The sequence below is a fragment of the Suncus etruscus genome, chromosome 14, assembly GCF_024139225.1.
Source record: "Suncus etruscus isolate mSunEtr1 chromosome 14, mSunEtr1.pri.cur, whole genome shotgun sequence".
Classification (NCBI taxonomy): Eukaryota; Metazoa; Chordata; class Mammalia; order Eulipotyphla; family Soricidae; genus Suncus; species Suncus etruscus.
Window position 1 is genome coordinate 81,704,452 of NC_064861.1, and position 20,462 is coordinate 81,724,913.

General features: G+C 47.6%; 1 protein-coding gene across 1 annotated transcript in view; it reads left to right on the top strand.

Annotated features, from left to right (window-relative positions):
- The first annotated feature begins 380 nt into the window (after positions 1-380).
- The window catches only part of WDR62 (WD repeat domain 62), a 50,928-nt gene continuing 30,846 nt past the window's right edge, over positions 381-20,462 (top strand). Inside the window, exons 1-9 of the mRNA XM_049787464.1 lie at positions 381-560; positions 4,958-5,049; positions 6,257-6,319; positions 9,099-9,156; positions 9,366-9,536; positions 10,135-10,272; positions 10,573-10,755; positions 13,791-13,951; positions 15,147-15,321. Of these exons, the coding sequence (XP_049643421.1) occupies positions 381-560; positions 4,958-5,049; positions 6,257-6,319; positions 9,099-9,156; positions 9,366-9,536; positions 10,135-10,272; positions 10,573-10,755; positions 13,791-13,951; positions 15,147-15,321 (1,221 nt within the window). The remainder of the gene's footprint in view (positions 561-4,957; positions 5,050-6,256; positions 6,320-9,098; positions 9,157-9,365; positions 9,537-10,134; positions 10,273-10,572; positions 10,756-13,790; positions 13,952-15,146; positions 15,322-20,462) is intronic.

Genomic DNA, 20,462 nt, shown 5'->3' on the forward strand with positions numbered 1-20,462 from the left:
AATTAAGTCGCTCTGAAGGGGGGCAGCAAGAGAAAGTGCGGGGAGAGGAAATTTGGGCGTCTGGAAAGGAAAAATCCAGTATTGAAGTTCCAGGAGTGAACGATGGCAACAGATTGAGTTGTGGGTTTTCGAGAACTCAAACGCTCCGCTCCATCAAAACATCCGGGCAACTAGCCACCGCGCTTCCGCACCAAGCCATTGCCCCCGCCCCCTGCGCTGTGATTGGTCCGAGGCACCGCCCGGCCGCTCTGTGATTGGTCAGATCGGCAGCAGCCGCGTCCAATAAGCAGCGGCGCCCGTTTTCCCGCGGCCGTTCGCAGTTCGAGTGGGACTTGGCGACGGCAGTTGAGGCTAACGACCGTCCCGGCTCCGGCGCGACGATGGCGGCGACCTTAGGGCCCGGCGGCTCTGCGCGGAACGACGTCGTGGAGAGGCTGCCGTCCATCCTGGCAGGAGTCCCGGCGCGGAGGGCTCAGAGCTCCCCGCCACCGGCCCCGTCTCTCTGCCTCCGGCGGCGGACGCGCCTCTCAGCGGCGCCCGAGGACACCGTGCAGCACCGGGTAAGGAGCGGGTGACCCGCCCTTCGGTTAGACCTGGCCGCTTCCGCCTCGGGCCGGGTCGATCCCGCCGACGCCACGCCCCCTGGTCACGCCCCTCCGACTAAAGCTCCTCCCAGTTCCCCCTTCATTTTTAGCACCTGGTCCAGGCCAAACACACCTTCAGCTCTGGGGTCGGAGAGAGCATGGAGGTGTGGGGTGTTTGCCTTGCATGCAGAAGGACGGTGGTTCGAATCCCGACATCCCATATGGTCCCCCGAGCCTGCCAGGAGCGATTTCTGAGCATATTTCCAGGATTAGTAACCCCTGAGCGCTGCCGGGTGTGACCCAAGAACAACAGCAAAAAACCTTCAGCCCTTAGGATTTTTCCAGGGTGCCCTCCTGTCCCTATCTTGTATCCCAGCCTCTGGGCGTTTTATTTTTACTTATTACTTCTAGCTCCGCCTTCCCATAATCACTTCTCAGGTCCCTTTCACTGTTTCTTTCCTTCCTTTTCTTCCTTCCTTCCTTCCTTTCTTTTTGCTTTTTGGGCCACACCCGGTGATGCTCTGGGTTTACTCCTGGCTATGCGCCCAGAAATCGCTCCTGGCTTGGGGGGCCATATGGGACACTTGTTTACTCTTCCCTTCAACTCTGTGAATCCCCTTCCCGGCAGCTATCAGTCTGGATTAAATTCTCCTCGACCCATCCACATTTACCTACCTTAGTCATCCTCTTTCCTTCACTCTTAACCAAGGTGGGCCTCTTCGTCCGTGGTGTTATTTTTAATTATGTGAGTAAGGACCACATAGATCAGGTTCAGACGTTTACTTTGCACACACAGACCTTGGCTTGATTCTTTTTTGTTTGTTTGTTTGTTTGTTTTTGGGTCACACCCGGGTGTTCATGGGTTATTCCTGGCTCTGTACATAGAAATTACTCCTAGCAGGCTCAGGGGATTATATGGGATGCCGGAGATCGAAACAGGTCAGCCATGTGTGGTTTGGTTCTTGAAATGACATGTGGTCGCCCAAACACCAACTGTAAGCCATGAACATCAGTGGGGTGTGCTACACCCTACCTAGTATGTGGCTTGTATTTGTAAAATGATTATCATAACAAACACTATTTTCTTGTTTGTATTTTGGGAGTCACACCCGGCAGCACTCAGGAATCGCTCCTGGCTCTACTCAGAAATTGTTCTTGGCATGCTGGGGGGACCACATCGGATGCCAGGAATCAAACCGTTGTGTGTCCTGGGTCCGCCTTGTGCAAGGCAAATGCCCTACCACTGTGCTATCTCTCCGGCCCTAGCATGCTATTTTTAAACTTTTTGTTATGGGGCCACACTCTGTAGTGCCCAGGAACTCCTTGGCTCAGTGTTGGGGAAGAGAACTCTCTCCTTGGTGTTTAGGGGACCATGTTGTGCTGGGGATTGAAAACTGGACCTCCTTCATGCAAAGCAGTTTATAGAGCTCTATCTCCATTTAGCAACCATTTTAAAAACTGTTCAATCCTTAAAGCCACACACTCTCTTTATAAATTGGAGGTGTTGGTTTACAACTTGTTTTACCCAAGACAAAGCTGGCTTTTTTCCCCTTCCTTCCCTTCTTTACATGTCAAAGACCTACCTAAATCGAACTAATTCTTTATGGCCTTTTGTCTACCACTCTCCCTGCCATCCCAGTTGTGGATTGAAAATTTTAATAAAGGACTGCTGGTTTGGCAGGAATAGATCTCCATGAGGTTGAAAGCTCCCCTATGACACACGTTTCACCCTCAAAAAAAATTTTTTTCCCACTGATTGCAGTGGGTGGTGGGCACTGAACTCCAGAGGCTCCAAGTAAAAGGGTGTGGCCTCTGGGTTAGGGGTCATCGAGGAGGGTTGAGGGAAAGAGAAATCTTGATCTTATCTCGACCCCATAGATTTTGAGGTAGAGGGGCTACATATGGTCGAAGGTGGCTATGGGAGATAATAGCCTTACCTTGGAGTTTGAGGGCAGTGCAGATGGAATTTGATTCTGCTCTGGCTTGCAGCTGCAGGCTAATGATGTCAACTTCCCTTGGCTGCAAGATCCCTGGGCCAGTTGGCTCTTCCCTGCCTACCTCTCTGCCGGTTCTTGTTCTCTAAAGGTTTAGTCACACTGGCAGCTATGTTAAGGCGCTTACTTTGCAGGCGCCTGACCCTGATTGGATTCCTGAAAGGACACATGGTTCTCCCCCTTGAAGACTCCAGCTCTTTCTTGCCCCCCCTTCCAGTGTGGTTAAAGAAAGTACTTAATAAGAATTGCGGTTTTGGTGGGCAGCTCTCTTCACAAGGTTGAAAGCTCTCCTGACCACACATATTTTACCCTCCTCAGCTTGGCCTGGTTTATTTCTCATGACATCCCCCACTCCAGACCCCTCTTTCTGGGGTTGGATTACGGTATGTGAAGCCCCACAAGGGCTTACTTCTGGCTCTGCTCTCAGGGATCATTTCTGGTGCACTTTGGATCATACAAGATGCAAGGGATGAAACCCGGATTCTCTGCAAGGAAAGCACCCCCCAACCCACTGTACTATCCTTCCTACCCAATGTCATGTTTTGTTTTGCTTCTTATTTGGTGGCACAAAAAAATCATCTGGCTTGTGAAAATCCTAGTGTAAAAAAAAAAAAATCACCGTTTAACTAATTCCCAGCAGTATTTGTTTATTCCTAGACAGGCAGCCCCTCACTACCAACCTTCTGTTAATTTGATTGAGAATTGATGACAGGGTTATTATTGTGAGCATTAAATAAATAAACACAGTTACAGGCATTCAGGGGACAGCTTCTAGTAATAGACAATAAAACTTTAGCTTCCAGAGACCGGAGCAATATCACAGTGGTAGGTAGGGTGTTTGCCTTGCACGTGGCTGACCCAGGACAGACCTGGGTTCAATCCCCGGCATCCCATATGATTCCCACGCCAGGAGCAATTTCTGAGTGCAGAGCTAGGAGTAACCCCTGAATGTCACAGGGTGTGACCCAAAAACAAACAAAGAAAACCTTTAGCTTCCCCTCCAACACTGCTGCCCTTGCTGAGACAGGCATGAATCCCAGGACACATGCCCAGTCCAGGATTTTTTTTTTTTTTTTTTAGTTTTTGGGTCACACCCGGCATCACTCGGGTTATTTCTGGCTCCAAGCTCAGAAATCGCTCCTGGCAGACACAGGGGACCAGATGGGATACCGGGATTTGAACCACCATCCTACTGCATGAAAGGCAAACGCCTTACCTCCATGCTATCTCTTTGGCCCCCAGTCCAGGATTGATATAAATGGGGGTCTCTCATGATTCTCATCTGTCCAGCAAGGCCAGTGGTTTAATGCAGAGACCCAAGGAGATTGTGCTGTTCAGGTCTTGCATTTCCAGGACCCCCAGAGCCACCTTGGCAGTTTTCATAGACTACCAAGGCTACCACCAGTGGTGTTCTTCAGGAAATTTTAGGGCTACATTGGTATTGCTTGGGGGACCCCATAATGCCAGGGGTCAGACACAAGTCCTGGACTATTTCCTCAGGTCCAACATTGACTATAATATTTGTATGTGACTATTCTCTTTCTGTTGTAGTTTTTTGGGGGGAGTGGGCCACTCCTGGCTTTGTGCTTGCGGATACTCTTGGAGATACTTGGTGGATGGACTAGTTGGTGCCAGGATAGATGACAGGCATTCGTTCAGCCTTTTGAGCTGTCTTGCTTAATAGTGTTTATGATATTTAGAAAGTAATGTTCTTAGAATATGAAAATACTACGATTCTGTCAGTTCAGACTTTAAATGGTCAAGTTAGCTATGATAGCCACTGGTCCATTTCACTTTGCTTTGAGAGTTGTCAAGTTTCTTGTGATGGTTCCATTTTTCTGTGTTGACTAACATGGGTGAGGGAAATGGGTGTCCACTTACCTCCTGGCTGTGTTTCCCTTGCAGGCCGCAGGTGCTGACTTTTGAGTCACTACCTGGGCTTGCAACCTACTTCCAGCTCTACTGGTAAGGGACTCCAGGCCTTCCTGTCCTCTGTGGACTGGAGGTGATTACAGTGTCTTTCATTGTGTGGAGGTGGATCTTCAAGTCTTCCCTCCATATCAGATAATGCAGAAAAGTCCACAGAGGTGACCATCTTCCTTTCCCTGTCCTACCAGCCCCTCTTTTTTCCATTTCTAGCATCACCTGATCTCTTTACTACATTTTTCTGTCATTTTTGTGTCTTATGTCCTCTCCTTGCCAGGATGTAGGCTCCAGAGGGCAGGAATTCTGGGCAGTTTTTCCCACCACACTCCGTCTTCACAGAGACCTGGGTACAGGGAAAGCGGACTTGGCCGCTGGCTGCCTGGCTGCACAATACAAGAGTGTTGAGTGGGGCCTGCTGGGTAGGTGCTTCTGACTTGGACCTTTTCCCCACAGGTTTCCCTCGAGAAGGTGCTTGGCATCACAGCCCAGAACAGCAGTGGCATTACATGTGACCCTGGCACGGGCCACCTGGCCTACCTGGCAGGGTGAGTGAGCGGGGTGAGCCTCTGCCTCTCCATACTGCCCAGAGCTCAGAGTCGATCAGGCATGGCCAGGGACTCTGGGCTACAGCTTGTAGGTGATGCTCTTAGTGTGATAGACAGACAGAAACCCCTGGCTCTTTGAGAACAGGACCTAGCATGGAACGAGTGCTCTGAAAGCCTTCCTGTGCCTTTCTGTGATTGTGGAGTGACAGGCTGTGAGGATTCCTCTTGTGTGGGGTGTGTCATGTCCTCATCCCACCATGTGCCCCTCTCAATTCTCTATTCTGTGTCTGGCCATAACATAACTGCCGCTAGCCTCCTTTGGAGTAGCTGAGGGACCGAAGAGCATCCTACCACTTTGTTTGGTCCTGCTGATCTAGCGTGGCACTGGGCAGGTGCAAAGGGACTGCAGGCAAGAGACCCATAGTCACTCCTGATAGCAGTAGCTGTTATTAGGTTTTTGGGAAGATGCCCAGATGGGGACCATGGTGAGCTCCTTGGACCTGACAGGATGTATTCATATCCTCATTCTGCCTTTGACCTGCTGAGTGACGCTGGACAAAGGACTTGCCCTCTCTGGGCTTCAGTTTCCTCATCTATAAAATGGGACTGTGATTCATGATCTTACCTGGCTGTGATGAGAATTTAAGGAAACTTTGCACATAGTCTTTAGTAGATCAGGACTTTAGCAGACCAGGACCTTAGTAGACCAGCGCGAAACAGAATCACAGTCATTCCATCATGGAGGTTCATTCAGGTTTTCATTTAAGAATATATTCATAGGACTAAAGTGATAGTATAGTGGGTAGGGCATTTACCTTGCATGTGGCTGACCTGAGATCCCCAGCATCTCATCTGGTCCTCCTAAACTCATCAGGAGTAATACCTTATCATCACTGGGTTGGCCCAAAAACCTTAAAAGAATTTTATGCTGGGGCTGGAGAGATTAGGGTACTTGCCTTGCACATGGCCAAACCACATTTGATCCCCAGCATTACAAATGGTCCCTTAAGCACCGTCAGGAATAATCTTTGAGCAATGCCAGGTGTGGCTCCAAGAAAATAAAAGGCAAAAAGAATATATTTATGCTGCTACTACTAATGTGGTTTTTGGCTTAGACTTTGGACTGGGGTAGTCCCCAGTGGAAGTGGAATTGGCCCTTGACCTCGGTGCACTGTTCAGTTTGTGCATATTTTTTCTTTTTCCCTAGCTGTGTGGTGGTGATTTTGGACCCCAAGGAGAACAAACAGCAGCACATTTTAAATACTGCCAGGTAAGTTGTGGCCCAGACCCAGGCTTGGGGTAGCCCAGGGTACATGTTCCCTCCCCAAGGGCCTGCTGACTTTCAAAATTAGTTGACTCACACCTTCACTCAGCTGTCAGTGACACTCACCACAGGTCTGACCTTCACTGGGTATTGTCTATCCAGATGCTGGGGACATGGCAGTGAAGGCAAGACAAGAACCTTTGCTCTCACAGAGCTGACAGCTAGCTGAATGAGGGAGACAGAGGACACCAGTCAGCAGAAGACTAGCCCAGTCGTTATTATTGTGGGCGAAACTGGGGAAAAACTCTGGAAGAGATCTAGGGAAGGTGTCCCTAAGGATGATACCTGAAGGAAGCGAGGAACCAACTCCAGACTAAGAAGAACATGAGCAAAGATCCTATAGGGGTTAAGAATCTTAGATGGGTCTCATCTAACATCATGTACGAAGGTAAAATCCAAATGGATTAAAGACCTCGATATCAGCCCCAAAACCATAAGATATATAGAACAATACGTAGGTAAAACACTCCAGGACATTGAGGCTAAAGGCATCTTCAAGGAAGAAACTGCACTCTCCAAGCAAGTGAAAGCAGAAATTAACAGATGGGAATATATTAAGCTGAGAAGCTTCTGCACCTCAAAGGAAATAGTGCCCAAGATACAAGAGCCACCCACTGAGCGGGAGAAACTATTCACCCAATACCCATCAGATAAGGGGCTAATCTCCAAAATATACAAGGCACTGACAGAACTTTACAAGAAAAAAACATCTAATCCCATCAAAAAATGGGGAGAAGAAATGAACACTTTGACAAAGAAGAAATACAGATGGCCAAAAGACACATGAAAAAGTGCTCCACATCACTAATCATCAGGGAGATGCAAATCAAAACAACGATGAGATACCACCTCACACCACAGAGAATGGCACACATCACAAAGAATGAGAATCAACAGTGTTGGCGGGGATGTGGAGAGAAAGGAACTCTTATCTACTGCTGGTGGGAATGCCGTCTAGTTCAACCTTTATGGAAAGCGATATGGAGATTCCTCCAAAAACTGGAAATCGAGCTCCCATACGATCCAGCTATACCACTCCTAGGAATATACCCTAGGAACACAAAAATACAATACAAAAACCCCTTCCTTACACCTATATTCATTGCAGCTCTATTTACCATAGCAAGACTCTGGAAACAACCAAGATGCCCTTCAACAGACGAATGGCTAAAGAAACTGTGGTACATATACACAATGGAATATTATGCAGCTGTCAGGAGAGATGAAGTTATGAAATTTTTTTTTTTTGGTTTTTGGGCCACACCCGGTGACGCTCAGGGGTTACTCCTGGCTATGCGCTCAGAAGTCGCTCCTGGCTTGGGGGACCATATGGGACGCCGGGGGATCGAACCGCGGTCCGTCTCCTAGGCTAGCGCAGGTAAGGCAGGCACCTTACCTCGAGCGCCACCGCCCGGCCCCATGAAATTTTCCTATACATGGATGTACACGGAATCTATTATGCTGAGTGAAATAAGTCAGAGAGAGAGAAAAACGCAGAATGGTCTCACACATTTATGGGTTTTAAGAAAAATGAAAGACATTCTTGCAATAATAACTTTCAGACACAAAAGAGAAAAGAGCTGGAAGTTCCAGCTCACCTCAGGAAGCTCATCACAAAGAGTGATGAGTTTAGTTGGATAAATAACTACATTTTGAACTGTCCTAATAATGAGAATGTATGAGGGAAATTGAGAACCTGTTTAGAGTACAGGCGGGGGTCGGGTGGGGAGGAGGGAGACTTGGGACATTGGTGATGGGAATGTTGCACTGGTGATGGGTGGTGTTAAGAAAAAAAAATATTGTTATTCAATAATGGAATACAATGTATATACAATATATTATTATATACAATACATTGCATTATAAAAAAAAAAGAAAGAAATAAGGAAGGAAGGAAGGAAGGAAGGAAGGAAGGAAGGAAGGAAGGAAGAAAAAAAAAAGAATCTTAGATGGGGGGCTGGAGTAATAGTACTGCAGGTAGGGATTTTGCCTTGTGCACAGCTGACTTGGGTTCTATCCCCCTGTTTGAGCCTGCCAGGAGTGATCCCTGAGCACTGTTGGGTATAGCTCCCAAACCAAACCACCCCCAAAAAATCTTAGATAGGGTCAGGGAGAGAGCTAAAAGGTGTAAAGCATGTGCCCTTCCGGGATTGCCTCCAGCACTGCCGTATCTGAACAGCACCTCATTGCAGACCCAAGCATGAAATGACTTGTCCCCAGTCATCAGATGATGGGAGTGACCATCAGGGCCCCAGCACCACATGGAAGGCTCTTGTTGAAAAAAGGAAGAAGAATCTTGGGGCCATTGTGATAGACAGCAAGTAGGGTGTATGTATGGGTGTCTGCTTTGCATGTAGCTGCCACACTATTTGGAATGGCTGCATGCAATGCAGACCCCTCCCCACTGTGCTATGGCTCCAGTGCCATCCTGCACCTGTGCTTCTGAAAGTGTGGTTGTCTCAGATTCCCTTAGCCTATTTCTGCAGAGGGAAAGTAAGGGAGTCCTCATAAAGTGGATCTGGGTTCTTAGGGTACCTTCTAGCAGCAGGAAAGGCTTAAAAAAAACAGGCTGTGCAGATTACAGAAGTAGCACTGGTAGCTGAGGAGCTCACCCCTTTTGGTCTCCTTTAAGGCCTGGAGTCAGGGTAAAACTACTGGTTGCATAGTCATGGCAGTTACCTGCCCCTCAGTGGAACCAGTGATCAACCTCATTCCTTACCTCCAGGAAGTCCCTGAGTGCTCTGGCCTTCTCCCCCGATGGCAAGTACATAGTAACAGGAGAGGTGAGATGTGATCCTGATTGAGTGTGGGGTGGGAAGGTGGTCATGGGGTCATTCCTTCTGTCCCTAGCAGGCCCAGGGAGTCACTGGGCTGGAGAAATCCCTTGGTAAATGGGGAGGTTTACCCTGGGTGGTGCCAGCTTGAACCCGACAGCCCCTCTAGCCCTGCTTGGTGCTGAACCCTGCAGCGGTAATGGTGCCCCCTTCCCCAGAACGGTCACAGACCTGCCGTGCGCATCTGGGATGTGGATGAGAAGAATCAAGTGGCAGAGATGCTGGGCCACAAGTATGGTGTGGCCTGTGTGGCCTTCTCCCCCAATATGAAGCACATCGTGTCCATGGGCTACCAGCATGACATGGTCCTCAATGTCTGGGACTGGAAGGTGAGGCTTCTGGTGTGGGTGAGAGTTGAGGGGCAGCCACCTGCTTCTAGAGAACCCTGAGTCAACCAGGTGCTGGGAAACCTGAAAGAGACTCCAGCTCACGTGCTCCTTCATCCAGCAGATGTTTATTGAGCACTTGGCTCATGCCAGTCCCTGTTCTAGTGCTGGGAGGGCATTTGATAGCGCCCAACTTGTTCTGCTACATAATGGCTTCACAGCAGTCCAGGCACTGAGCAAGACTCTGAATCTCTCCTCTGTAAAGTCGATGGAATCATACCTGCTTCATTGAGTTTTAACAGTTTGATGCGCTTATAGGCACTGACAGGCAAGGGAGGACTTGGTGTCTCTGTCCGTAACTGATTTTGAACATCTCCCTCTGGGCCTGGCAGATAGGAAAGAAGCACCTTCCTTATAGTACTGTTGAGGGGGGACTCCTGGTTAGGCCCTAAGGTCCAGAGTGAATCATCTCTGTATCCAAGGGCTGGGTCCCCCTGCCTCCCAGCCAGAGCTGCCACCACCACCACATACAGTGCTTCGGTTGCAACATGAGCAGCCACACAGTCCCGCTGCTGTGAGCTTCTCTCACTGGTTCTTCCAGAAAGACATCGTGGTAGCCTCCAACAAGGTGTCATGCAGGGTCATCGCCCTCTCCTTCTCTGAAGACAGCAGCTATTTCGTCACTGTGGGAAACCGGCATGTGAAGTTCTGGTTCCTGGAAGTCTCCACGGAAACAAAAGTAAGTTTCTGGCCCTAGCCCTCAGCGCCCCAGGGAGGAAACAGCCAGGGAATCAGCTCCATCTTCACTTAGGCAGGCGAGGTAGTTGCAGACTGCGGGCTCAGGCTGGCTGACCGCTGGAGTCTGACTCTCCACTGACTGAGCCACCCCTGGTTCTGGAGCATTGTCTTCAGCCTTTCTACCCAGGAACATGCTTTCTGTTGGCTCTGAGTTGTCATTGCCTCTGATGAGGAGAGGCCTAATGTAACCTAAGTCCAGGCTGTGTGGACGGTGTTTCAGTATGTCCTGCCTTGCCTTCAGGTGACAGGCACAGTGCCCCTCATAGGACGTTCTGGCATCCTGGGGGAACTGCACAACAATGTCTTCTGTGGTGTGGCCTGCGGCCGGGGCCAGACAGCAGGCAGCACTTTCTGTGTATCCTACTCGGGCCTCCTGTGCCAATTCAACGAGAAGAGAGTGCTGGAGAAGTGGATCAACCTGAAGGTACTCACCCTTCCTCTATACCGTCCCCAGGGTGACTGTCACAGATTTGATCAGGGAGCCGTATGAGAGAATATCCAGTCCTGCCTGTAACTTAGTAAGGGAATCCAGATTGCAGCTGCTTCCTTATCTGTTCTGGGCCATTGTTTCTCTTGACTGAGCACTGTTAGTTGGTGGGAGGACTGCATTTGTGTAGGTGCCACACCCCAAATGCTGGGGAAAGCCGGGACTACACTCCCTATAGTGTCCAGGTGAGTTGGGGGCTTAATGCTGGGGATTAAGTGCAGGGCCTCCTGTGTGCTGGTATGTGCTCTACCACCTGCAATCTTTCATGCCCAACACTTTTTAAACATTGAATAATTTACTTGTTTATTTTTTCATTTAGACATCGTGATTTAGAATATTGTTAATATTTTCAGGGTTATAGTGTTGTAAACTCCCCCCAACTCCTAGAGCATCCCTTTCCCTTTCCCACTGTCTCTATGTTTCTCCCTCTTTCCTCACCCCCAAATTAGCAGATTCAGTTTTATAGGCAGACTTTCAGATGTTATCATTGACCATCCTAATTTTCTTCCCTCCCTCCCTCCCTCTCTCTCTTCTTGCCAATGTTCAGGGATTACTCCTCTCTCTGATGCTAGAAAATGAATTCAAATCAACCATGTGCAAAGCAAGTGCCCTCCCTAGTGTAATATTATTTCAGCCCCCCCTTTTTTTTTTTTGTTTCTTTTGGGTCACACCCAGTGGCTTCAGGGGTTACTGCTGGCTCTACGCTCAGAAATCACTCCTGACAGGCTCGGAGACCATATGGGATGCCGGGATTTGAACCACTGTCCTTCTGCATGCAAGGCAAATGCCTTACCTCCATACTATCTCCCCAGTCCCTATTTTTTTTTTTTTTTTTTTTTTTTTGGTTTTTGGGCCACACCCGTTTGACGCTCAGGGGATACTCCTGGCTAAGCGCTCAGAAATTGCCCCTGGCTTGGGGGAACCATATGGGACGCCGGGGGATCGAACCGCGGTCCGTTCCTTGGCTAGCGCTTACAAGGCAGACACCTTATCTCTAGCGCCACCTTCCCGGCCCCCCTATTTTATTATTTTAAGTCATTTTTTTTTAATGAAGTTACAAATTTTTTTCTTTTGATGTTTTTTCTTTTTGATGTTTGGGCCACAACCTAATGGTGCTCAGGGGTTACTCCTAGTTCTGAACTCAGAAATCTTTCCAGCCAAGCTTTTTGGGGATCTTACAGGATGTTAGGAATTGAATCCGGGTTGACCATGTGCAAAGCAATTGCTCTACTCACTGTGCTGTTGCTTTGACTCAACAAAGTTATTTTTAAGTACCTCACTAAAATAAAATAAAAACAAAAGTTAACAGGACCGGAGAGATAGCACAGCAGTAGGGTGTTTGTCTTGCAAGCAGCTGACCCAGAACCAACATTGGTTCAAATCCTGGCATCCCATATGGTCCCCTGTGCCTGCCAGGAGCGATTTCTGAGGATAGCACAGCAGTAGGGTGTTTGTCTTGCAAGCAGCTGACCCAGAACCAAAATCCTGGCATCCCATATGGTCCCCTGTGCCTGCCAGGAGCGATTTCTGAGCAGAGAGCAGGAGTAACCCCTGAGAGCCGCCAGATGTGGCCCAAAAACAAAAAACAAAAGTTAAGTGGCTGGAGCAGTGGCATTGTGATAGGGCCTTGCACACGGCTGACCCAGGATGGACCATAGTTCTACACACACAAACACACATAGTGGTAGGGCATTTGCCTTGCACACAGCTGACCCAGGATGGACCACAGTTAAACACACATGTGTGCCATACACACACACCTGTGAGACAGACACACACACACACAGCTGACCCAGGATGGACCACAGTTACACATACACACACACACACACACACACACACACACACACACACACACACACACACACACACACACACACGCCCATGTCCCATATGGTTCCCCAAACCAAGAGCAGTTTCTGAGCCACCAGGAATAACCCCTGAGCATCACCGGGTGTGGCCCAAAAACCAAAACAAAAAAAAGCTTTGGTTGTGGCCTCAATTTTAAGAAGCTGACCTGGGTCAGATCCCCAGTACCCTCTATGGACCCATCTGGAGTTGTCTGTGACTCAAAACAAAAAAGGTCTCAGGGCCGGAGAGATAGCATGGAGGTAAGGCGTTTGCCTTTCATGCGAAGGTCATCAGTTCGAATCCCGGCATCCCATATGGTTCCCCGTGCCTGCCAGGAGCAATTTCTGAGCATGGAGCCAGGAGTATCCCCTGAGCACTGCCGGGTGTGACCCAAAAACCACAAAAAATAAAAAAATTAAAAAATAAGGTCTCAAGTTTAACTGTCTGCTACAGGGAACCTACCTGAAACCAGATTCTGCTGTGCCAATAATTTGCACGCACACCTGAGTTCTCTGCAGACAGCAAAAACAGTTCTGCCCTGAGCCATACCTTTGCCTGCCTGCTGGGGCAGTTCTTCAGCAGTTGTTGCTATATTCCCATTTCTTTTTTTTTTTTTTTTTTTTTTTTTTGTGGTTTTTGGGTCACACCCGGCAGTGCTCAGGGGTTACTCCTGGCTCCATGCTCAGAAATTGTTCCTAGCAGGCACGGGGGACCATATGGGACGCTGGGATTCGAACCGATGACCTCTTGCATGAAAGGCAAACGCCTTACCTTATCTCTCCAGCCCCTCTTTTTTTTTTTTTTTTTTTTAATTTTTTTTTTTTTTATGGTTTTTGGGCCACACCTGGTGACGCTCAGGGATTACTCCTGGCTATGCACTCAGAAGTTGCTCCTGGCTTGGGGGATCGAACCACAGTCTATCCTACGCTAGCGCTGGCAAGGCAGACACCTTACCTCTAGCGCCACCACGCCGGCCCCTATATTCCCATTTCTAGGATCTGAAAGTGGGTAGCTTAGTCTGGGAGCTGCTCAGGCTCTTGGGAGGTCATGTTTGCAGCCCTCACTGCCCTTTGCTTGACCACATGAGTGCCAAATTCTTTAGGGTCTTCTTTGCCCCACAGGTCTCCCTGTCTTCCTGCCTCTGTGTCAGCCAAGAACTCATCTTCTGTGGCTGCACAGATGGGATAGTCCGCGTCTTCCAGGCTCACAACCTGCACTACCTCACCAACCTGCCCAAGCCACACTACCTCGGGGTGGATGTGGCCCAGGGCCTGGAACCCAGGTACTACTTGGTGGGAGGAGGAGATGGAACAGAACTGAAGTTTGCTGGCATCTATTCCCATCCATGCTTTCAAACACTTCTACCTATCTGCGCAGCCCTGACCTGTAGCAGGAGTCAGATATGAGGAGACAGCAAGTGCACGAGGTCTGCGGTATAATCAGGCTCTTAGACACAAACAAGGACACCTGGCAGAGCCTTTCCAATAGGCCTAAGTGCATATGTGATATCAAGCAAGGGACCCAGGAAGACAAGACTCGTAATGGGGTGGACACTCTTGATTGAAAGGCCCAGGGAAGGTGAAATGAAGGTGTGGGAAACTAGTGTGAACAGCAAGTGTACAGGCTTAAGCAGCTAGTATACTGAGTGTGTTATAGGAGGGGCTGGAGGCTATGTGACTGGAGCCCAGTGTGCTGGAGAGGAGGGGAGGACGCCGTGTCTGGACATAAAAGAAGCACTTAGGAGATCCTGTCCCTATGGAGATCAGCAGGCCATCTCAGTCCCTGTGAGATGCTCTTGTCTATTCAGCTGTCATCTTCTCTGGGTTGTGAGACTTTCTGGTGGGCTCTGGTGGAGGCCTCTTTGTACATTACTGGACACCAGCCCCTGCTGCTTTTTTCTCAGCATGAGCCTAAAGAAATGTTCCAAAGGGATAGGAAGGAGATAATCAGGGAACCCACAGACTATTAGGGCAGGCTGGCTGCCACCCTGCTACCTTCTCTGTGCTGGGTGGCATCTTCCATGTTCCCTTTCAGGCACTATTATCATGTTTACCTCTCCTAGTGATAGAGGGGATTCAGTCAGTGCCTCTAAAAGTCTCACTGTGGTTTACAGTAAAGTGTAGTGTTTGTAGCAGAGGCTCCAGACCCACAGAGGACTCCTAACCCCCATGCACAGGGTTTTGTTTGTTTTTTTAATCATGTAGGGGTTGGCTCAAGGAGACTGGAAAGCCAGAAGTATGTGGCCCTTATGCTCAGGGAGAGGAAGGACAGAGCCTGGATCTGGTGGAATGAGGGCAAAGAGATGTTCACAGGAGCCCAGAATTCACATGTTCTCCAAGGCCAGGCAGTCTTAGAGAGGAGGGAGGAGAGAGGAGGACCATCATGGGATTGCCAGATAGACACTGTGCATGTCACTGCTCGGAGGGACATTGATAGTGATCATGACCCATGTGACCTTGTCACTACCTCTACCACAGGAAGGCTGATGCGGTCTACCCAGATACTGTGGCGATGACCTTCGACCCCCTTCACGAGCAGCTGTCCTGCGTTTACAAGGACCACAGCATCTACGTCTGGGATGTCAAAGACATCAACAATGTGGACAGGTTGTGGTCAGAGCTCTTCCATAGTTCCTATGTCTGGAACGTGGAGGTGAGTGCTCTCTGCGCAGCCTGTAGGGCTCAGTTGAGGGAGCTGCTGTAGTATTTGGGGAACCCATTCAGCCAGTTCTTCAGAGATGCTTACTGCTTTATTCCAGGTGCTTTTGCAGGTACTGGGGCACAGCTGGGAAGGAAAGAGGCTCAAGAATCCTATCTAAGTAAAAGCAGATTGGGGGCTCTGGGTGTAGATAATAGAGTGGTCTGGCAGGGCCACTACAAGTACTTAACAATCAAGCAGAAACCGTCAGGTAGTGAGAAGAGCAAGAGCAAAGATGAGCCTCCCAGGGTGCCCTTTGTGGGATTGTGGTGTCATTAATTGAGGTGTTAGTATTGGAGAAGTTTGTATTTTCTGAGAATGTAGCATGCTTTTATTTTATTTATTTTTATTTACTTCTTTTTTTGGGGGGGTTGATTTTTGGGTCACACCCGGCAGTGCTCAGGGGTTAGTCCTGGCTCTATGCTCAGAAATTGCTCCAGGCAGGCTCGGGGGACATATGGGATGCAAGGATTCGAACCACCTCCTTCTGCATGGTCCTGGATCGGCTGCTTGCAAGGCAAATGCCGCTGTGCTATCTCTCCGGGCCCGATGGTTGGCAATGTGTAAGAACCAAGGTTCCCCGCTAAATCCATGATAAGGACCTTTAGACTAAGATAATCCCTACCTCCATGCTATCTCTCCAGCCCCTATATTATTTCTTTTTTTTTCTTTTTTATTCTTCTAAGAATGTTTTAACTCTGTTCTAAGTACTCCTTGCATCTGAGATGAGTGAAGAAAAAATCTCGTTTTTATGAAATTTTTTTAGTACTACTACTACTACTACTGCTGTAGTATGTCTTAGCAAAACTACATTCATCTCATTCAGAATTGAAAGGAAAAATATTGAACATTTGTTTGTTTTTGTTTTTGTTTTTTGGTCACATCCAGTGGCGTGCAGGGGTTCCTCCTGGCTATGCATTCAGAAATTGCTTCTGAGTTGGGGGACCATATGGGACACCAGGAGATTGAACTGCTGTCCGTTCTAGGCTAGCGCGCGCAAGGCAGACAGACGCCTTTCCTCTAGCGCCACCACTCCGGCCCCTGAACATTTCAATAAGCACCTGCCTTCATGAGTCTGGTGATTCTCTTGATAGCACCTTTCTTTTAACAAGAGTGCTTTCAAGTAACTTTTTTTTTTTTTTGGTTTTTGGGCCACACCCAGTAATGCTCAGGGGTTACTCCTGGCTATGCGCTCAGAAGTCGCTCCTGACTTGGGGAACCATATGGGATGCCAGGGGATCAAACCGAGGTCGTCCTAGGCTAGCGCTTGGCAAGGCAGACACCTTACCTCTAGCGCCACCGCGCTGGCCCCTCAAGTAACTTTTTAAAGTTTGCATTGGGGGGCCAGAGTGATAGCACAGACAGTAGGGCATTTGCCTTGCATGCAACCAACCTGGGATCGATCCCCAACATCCCATATGATCCCCGAGCCTGCCAAGAGTGATTTCTGAGCTCAGAGCCAGGAGTATCTCCTGAGTGTCACTAAGTGTGGCCTCCGATAAAAATTAGTTTGTGTTTAGTGTACATTGAATACATTCACAGAAAAGGTGAAATATTATAGATAGGCTGAGATCTATTCTGAGTCCTTTTCTGTTCCTTTTTCTGTCATCCTCACCTGTTATCAATTCTGTATTGTTCCAGTTTCTTTCCTTTGTCATCTGCCTGTTGTCTTTTTTTTTTCTTTTTTTGGGAGGGGTGTTGGGTCACACCCAGTGGTGCTCAGGGGGTACTCCTGGCTCTGTGCTCCTCAGAAATCACTTCTGGCAGGCTCCAGGGACCTTATGGGATGCTGGGAATCGAGCCGGGTCCATCCTGGGTTGGCTTCGTGCAAGGCAAACACCTTACTGCAGGGGTCTCAAACTTACGGCCCTCCGTAAAACATTTTGTGGCCCTGCCCTAGAGGAATCTTTTTTTGCTTTGTTTTGTTTTAGTTGTTTGGGTCACACCCCTCAATGTTCAAGGCTTACTACTGACTTTGCACTCAGGATCACCCCGACTTTGCCTCCTGCGGCCCCCAGGTAAATTGAGTTTGAGACCCCTGCCCTACTGATTTCCCTCCAGCCCTGCCTGTTAGAGTCTTAATAAGGATAGCTAGAATGAATCTTTTTTATCAGTTTTACCATTTAATACTTGCCTTTACCATTCTGTCTTCTTTGCTAACTAATGTCTTGTTTTTCTCTAGCCTTCAAATTTAAGAAACTCCAAGGAAAACCATACTCCCAAAATAGTGATATCAGTTATTGATAGCAGCTGCTAAAATTCAATGTATAGATTCATGTGTCATTGGGGTTTGCAATATGGTGATATTCTATTTCTATTATTTCTTTTGATTAGTTAGACTACTTACATGAAGGGCCACTTGTCCTCGACATTTGGTCTCAGTGGTACACTTCATGTAGGAAAGGCAGAACATATGCTTGATTATTTCCTCTTGTCAGTTCTCAAGATAATGAATTGGTTTGCTGTCATCTAACGATAATTAGTTTATTTTATGAATATCATTATAAACTCATCTGTTGGCTGTGTTCTGATCCTTTGCAATTATTGACATTTTTGTTCTTTTTGTTTTTGGGCCACACCCGGTGACGTTCAGGGGTTACTCCTGGCTATGTGCTCAGAAATCGCTCCTGGCTTGGGGGACCGTATTGGACGTCAGAGGATTGAACCACAGTCTGGGTTACTCCTGGCTCTGCGCTCAGAACTCACTCCTGGCAGGCTCAGGGGACCATCTAGAATGCCGGATTCCTTTGCAAGGCAAACGCCCTACCTCTGTGCTATCGCTTAGGCCTCCTATTTTATTTTTTTAAGTTATGGCTTTTGTTCTGTTTGTGAAGTTTACATACCACATTGTGTTTTGTGTTTCTAAATTTATTGCGGTGGGGGGAAGAAATCTCCAAGCACTGCTTAGGAGTCCAAAAATGTCTCCAGGTGATACTGAACCCACCTTTGGGAGCTGAATTTTCAGGGATTGATCTGGCAGCACTGGAGGCACCAGGATTACACCCAGCATGCTGGGGCAGAAGAGCCTATGGTGCTGGCACCAGACTGGGCATCTTGTATTTTCCATGCTTGTGATTCATCTTTTACTGTATCTCCTAGCATGCCATATTGTAGGTTGCTTCCTGTTTTGTTGGCAGTGGTTTGTTGGTGGATTCTGGTTTTGGTAATAATCAAGGGACCATGCAATCCCAGGGAATAAATTTAGGGTTCCCACATACAAGGCATGCATCCTAGCCCGTTGAGCTATGGGCCTAACCCTTAATGTTGTTTTACAATGTTGTTTGGTTTGATAAAACTCATTTTCTCAATTACCTGGGTTTTTTCCTTGAGTTTCTTTCATCTTTGGTATCATAGCTAAGAAGCCATTGCCAAACTTACAATCATGAGGTTTTTCTCTGAGTTTTTTGTTTTTGTGCTATCTTTGAATTCTTCTGAGTTAATTTTATATTTGATGTGAGGTAAGAGTTCAAAGTCATTGTTTACTATATGGTGGTCTGTAATCCCAGCACCATTTAAGCCATTTTATTTAAAGTAATTTTATGGTAAGCTTACTCTTGGAATTTTTCTATTGTGTTTTTTCTGTGCATTCTTTAATTCCTCTATGGCTTCCTTTTGTGTTTAATTCACTTTTTATAGTGTTCTGTTTGGAATCTTTCTCATGCCATCTTTGTATATTTTATTTTTAAATCGGGTGGGGTAGTTTTGGACAATAACCAGTGGTGCTCAGAACTTACTCTTTGGCTCTGTGCTCAGGAATCACTCCTGGCAGGACTTGGGGGACCATATAGGATGCTGGAGATTGAAACTGGGTCAACAACATACAAGACAAGTGCCCTACCCGCTATCTTTCTGGCCCCTTTATACATTTTAAAGCTAATTTGTTGTTATTTGGGGGCTACTACACCTGGTGTAGTGCTCAGGGGGACCACATGGGATGCCGAGTTTTGAAACCTAGGTCAACTGTGTACAGGGCAAACACCCTAACACTATACTATTGCTCCAGGCCCTAAAACTAATTTTATTAATAGAAGATTATAGGATGTATGTTGAATTTATAACAAACTAGTTTAAAGTAACATCAAGTTAGGCGAGGAATAGAGATAAACCAAAAAAATACAGTAATACTATCATAATTACCTGTATAATTACCTTTACCAGTATCAAGAGTATATTTTTTCTCATATAGCATCAAGTTAACTTTCTTGGGTTCTTTTACTTCTCCTCAAAGGATGACCTTTATCTTATTTATTTATTCAAATTCAGAAGAGATTTTATTTAGAAGGACAGAAATGAGGCAGGGCTGAAGAAATAGTACAATGTGTAGGGTATTTGCCTCATGTAGTTGGCCTGGATTAAATCCTCAAAACCCCGTATTGTTCCCTGGGTCCTATCAGGAGTGCTTCCTGAGCACAAAGTCAAAAATAACCACTGAATGTGGCCCTGGTTAAAAAATAACCTAAAAACGGGGCATGGATTTGTCTTGCATGTAGAAGGACGGTGGTTTGAATCCCGGCATCCCATATGGTCCCCTGAGCCTGCCAGGAGTGATTTCTGAGCTTAGAGCTAGGAGTGGCACCTAAGAGCTGCCGTGTGACCCCCCCACAACAACAACAAAAAAAAAAGAACTAAAAACAAAATAAAGCAAAAATCAAAAGATTAGTAGGAAGTGGGAAGAGCAGGAAGGCTGCTGAGTAGGATTTCAGAGACAAACAGGAGCTGTGCTCCTTTCCTGTATTTCTATTAAGGAAGTGAGCAAACCTGTAAAAGTGAGGGGTTTGTGCAGTAAGACAAAAGGCAGGGAAGAGCAGAAGGTTGAGATGATTATTATTTTCAGATTGTCTTGTGTATCAGCCTCACCCTAGCACACCACCTGACACACCAGTCTAATCTTGTTCCACCCCATTTTCTTCTCCCTCTATCAGAATAGACAGTGTGAAGGGAGTGAGGCTGCCTCAGTGCTTCCACCTCTGCTCGGCCCACCTCAGCCACCTGGGGAAAGGCCTGGCTTGGGTCAGGACTGGGAAAGTCCACTACGTGACAACAGACACTCATGTCCTGCCAGCTGGCAAGCAGTGCCTGGAATCCATTTGTTCTAT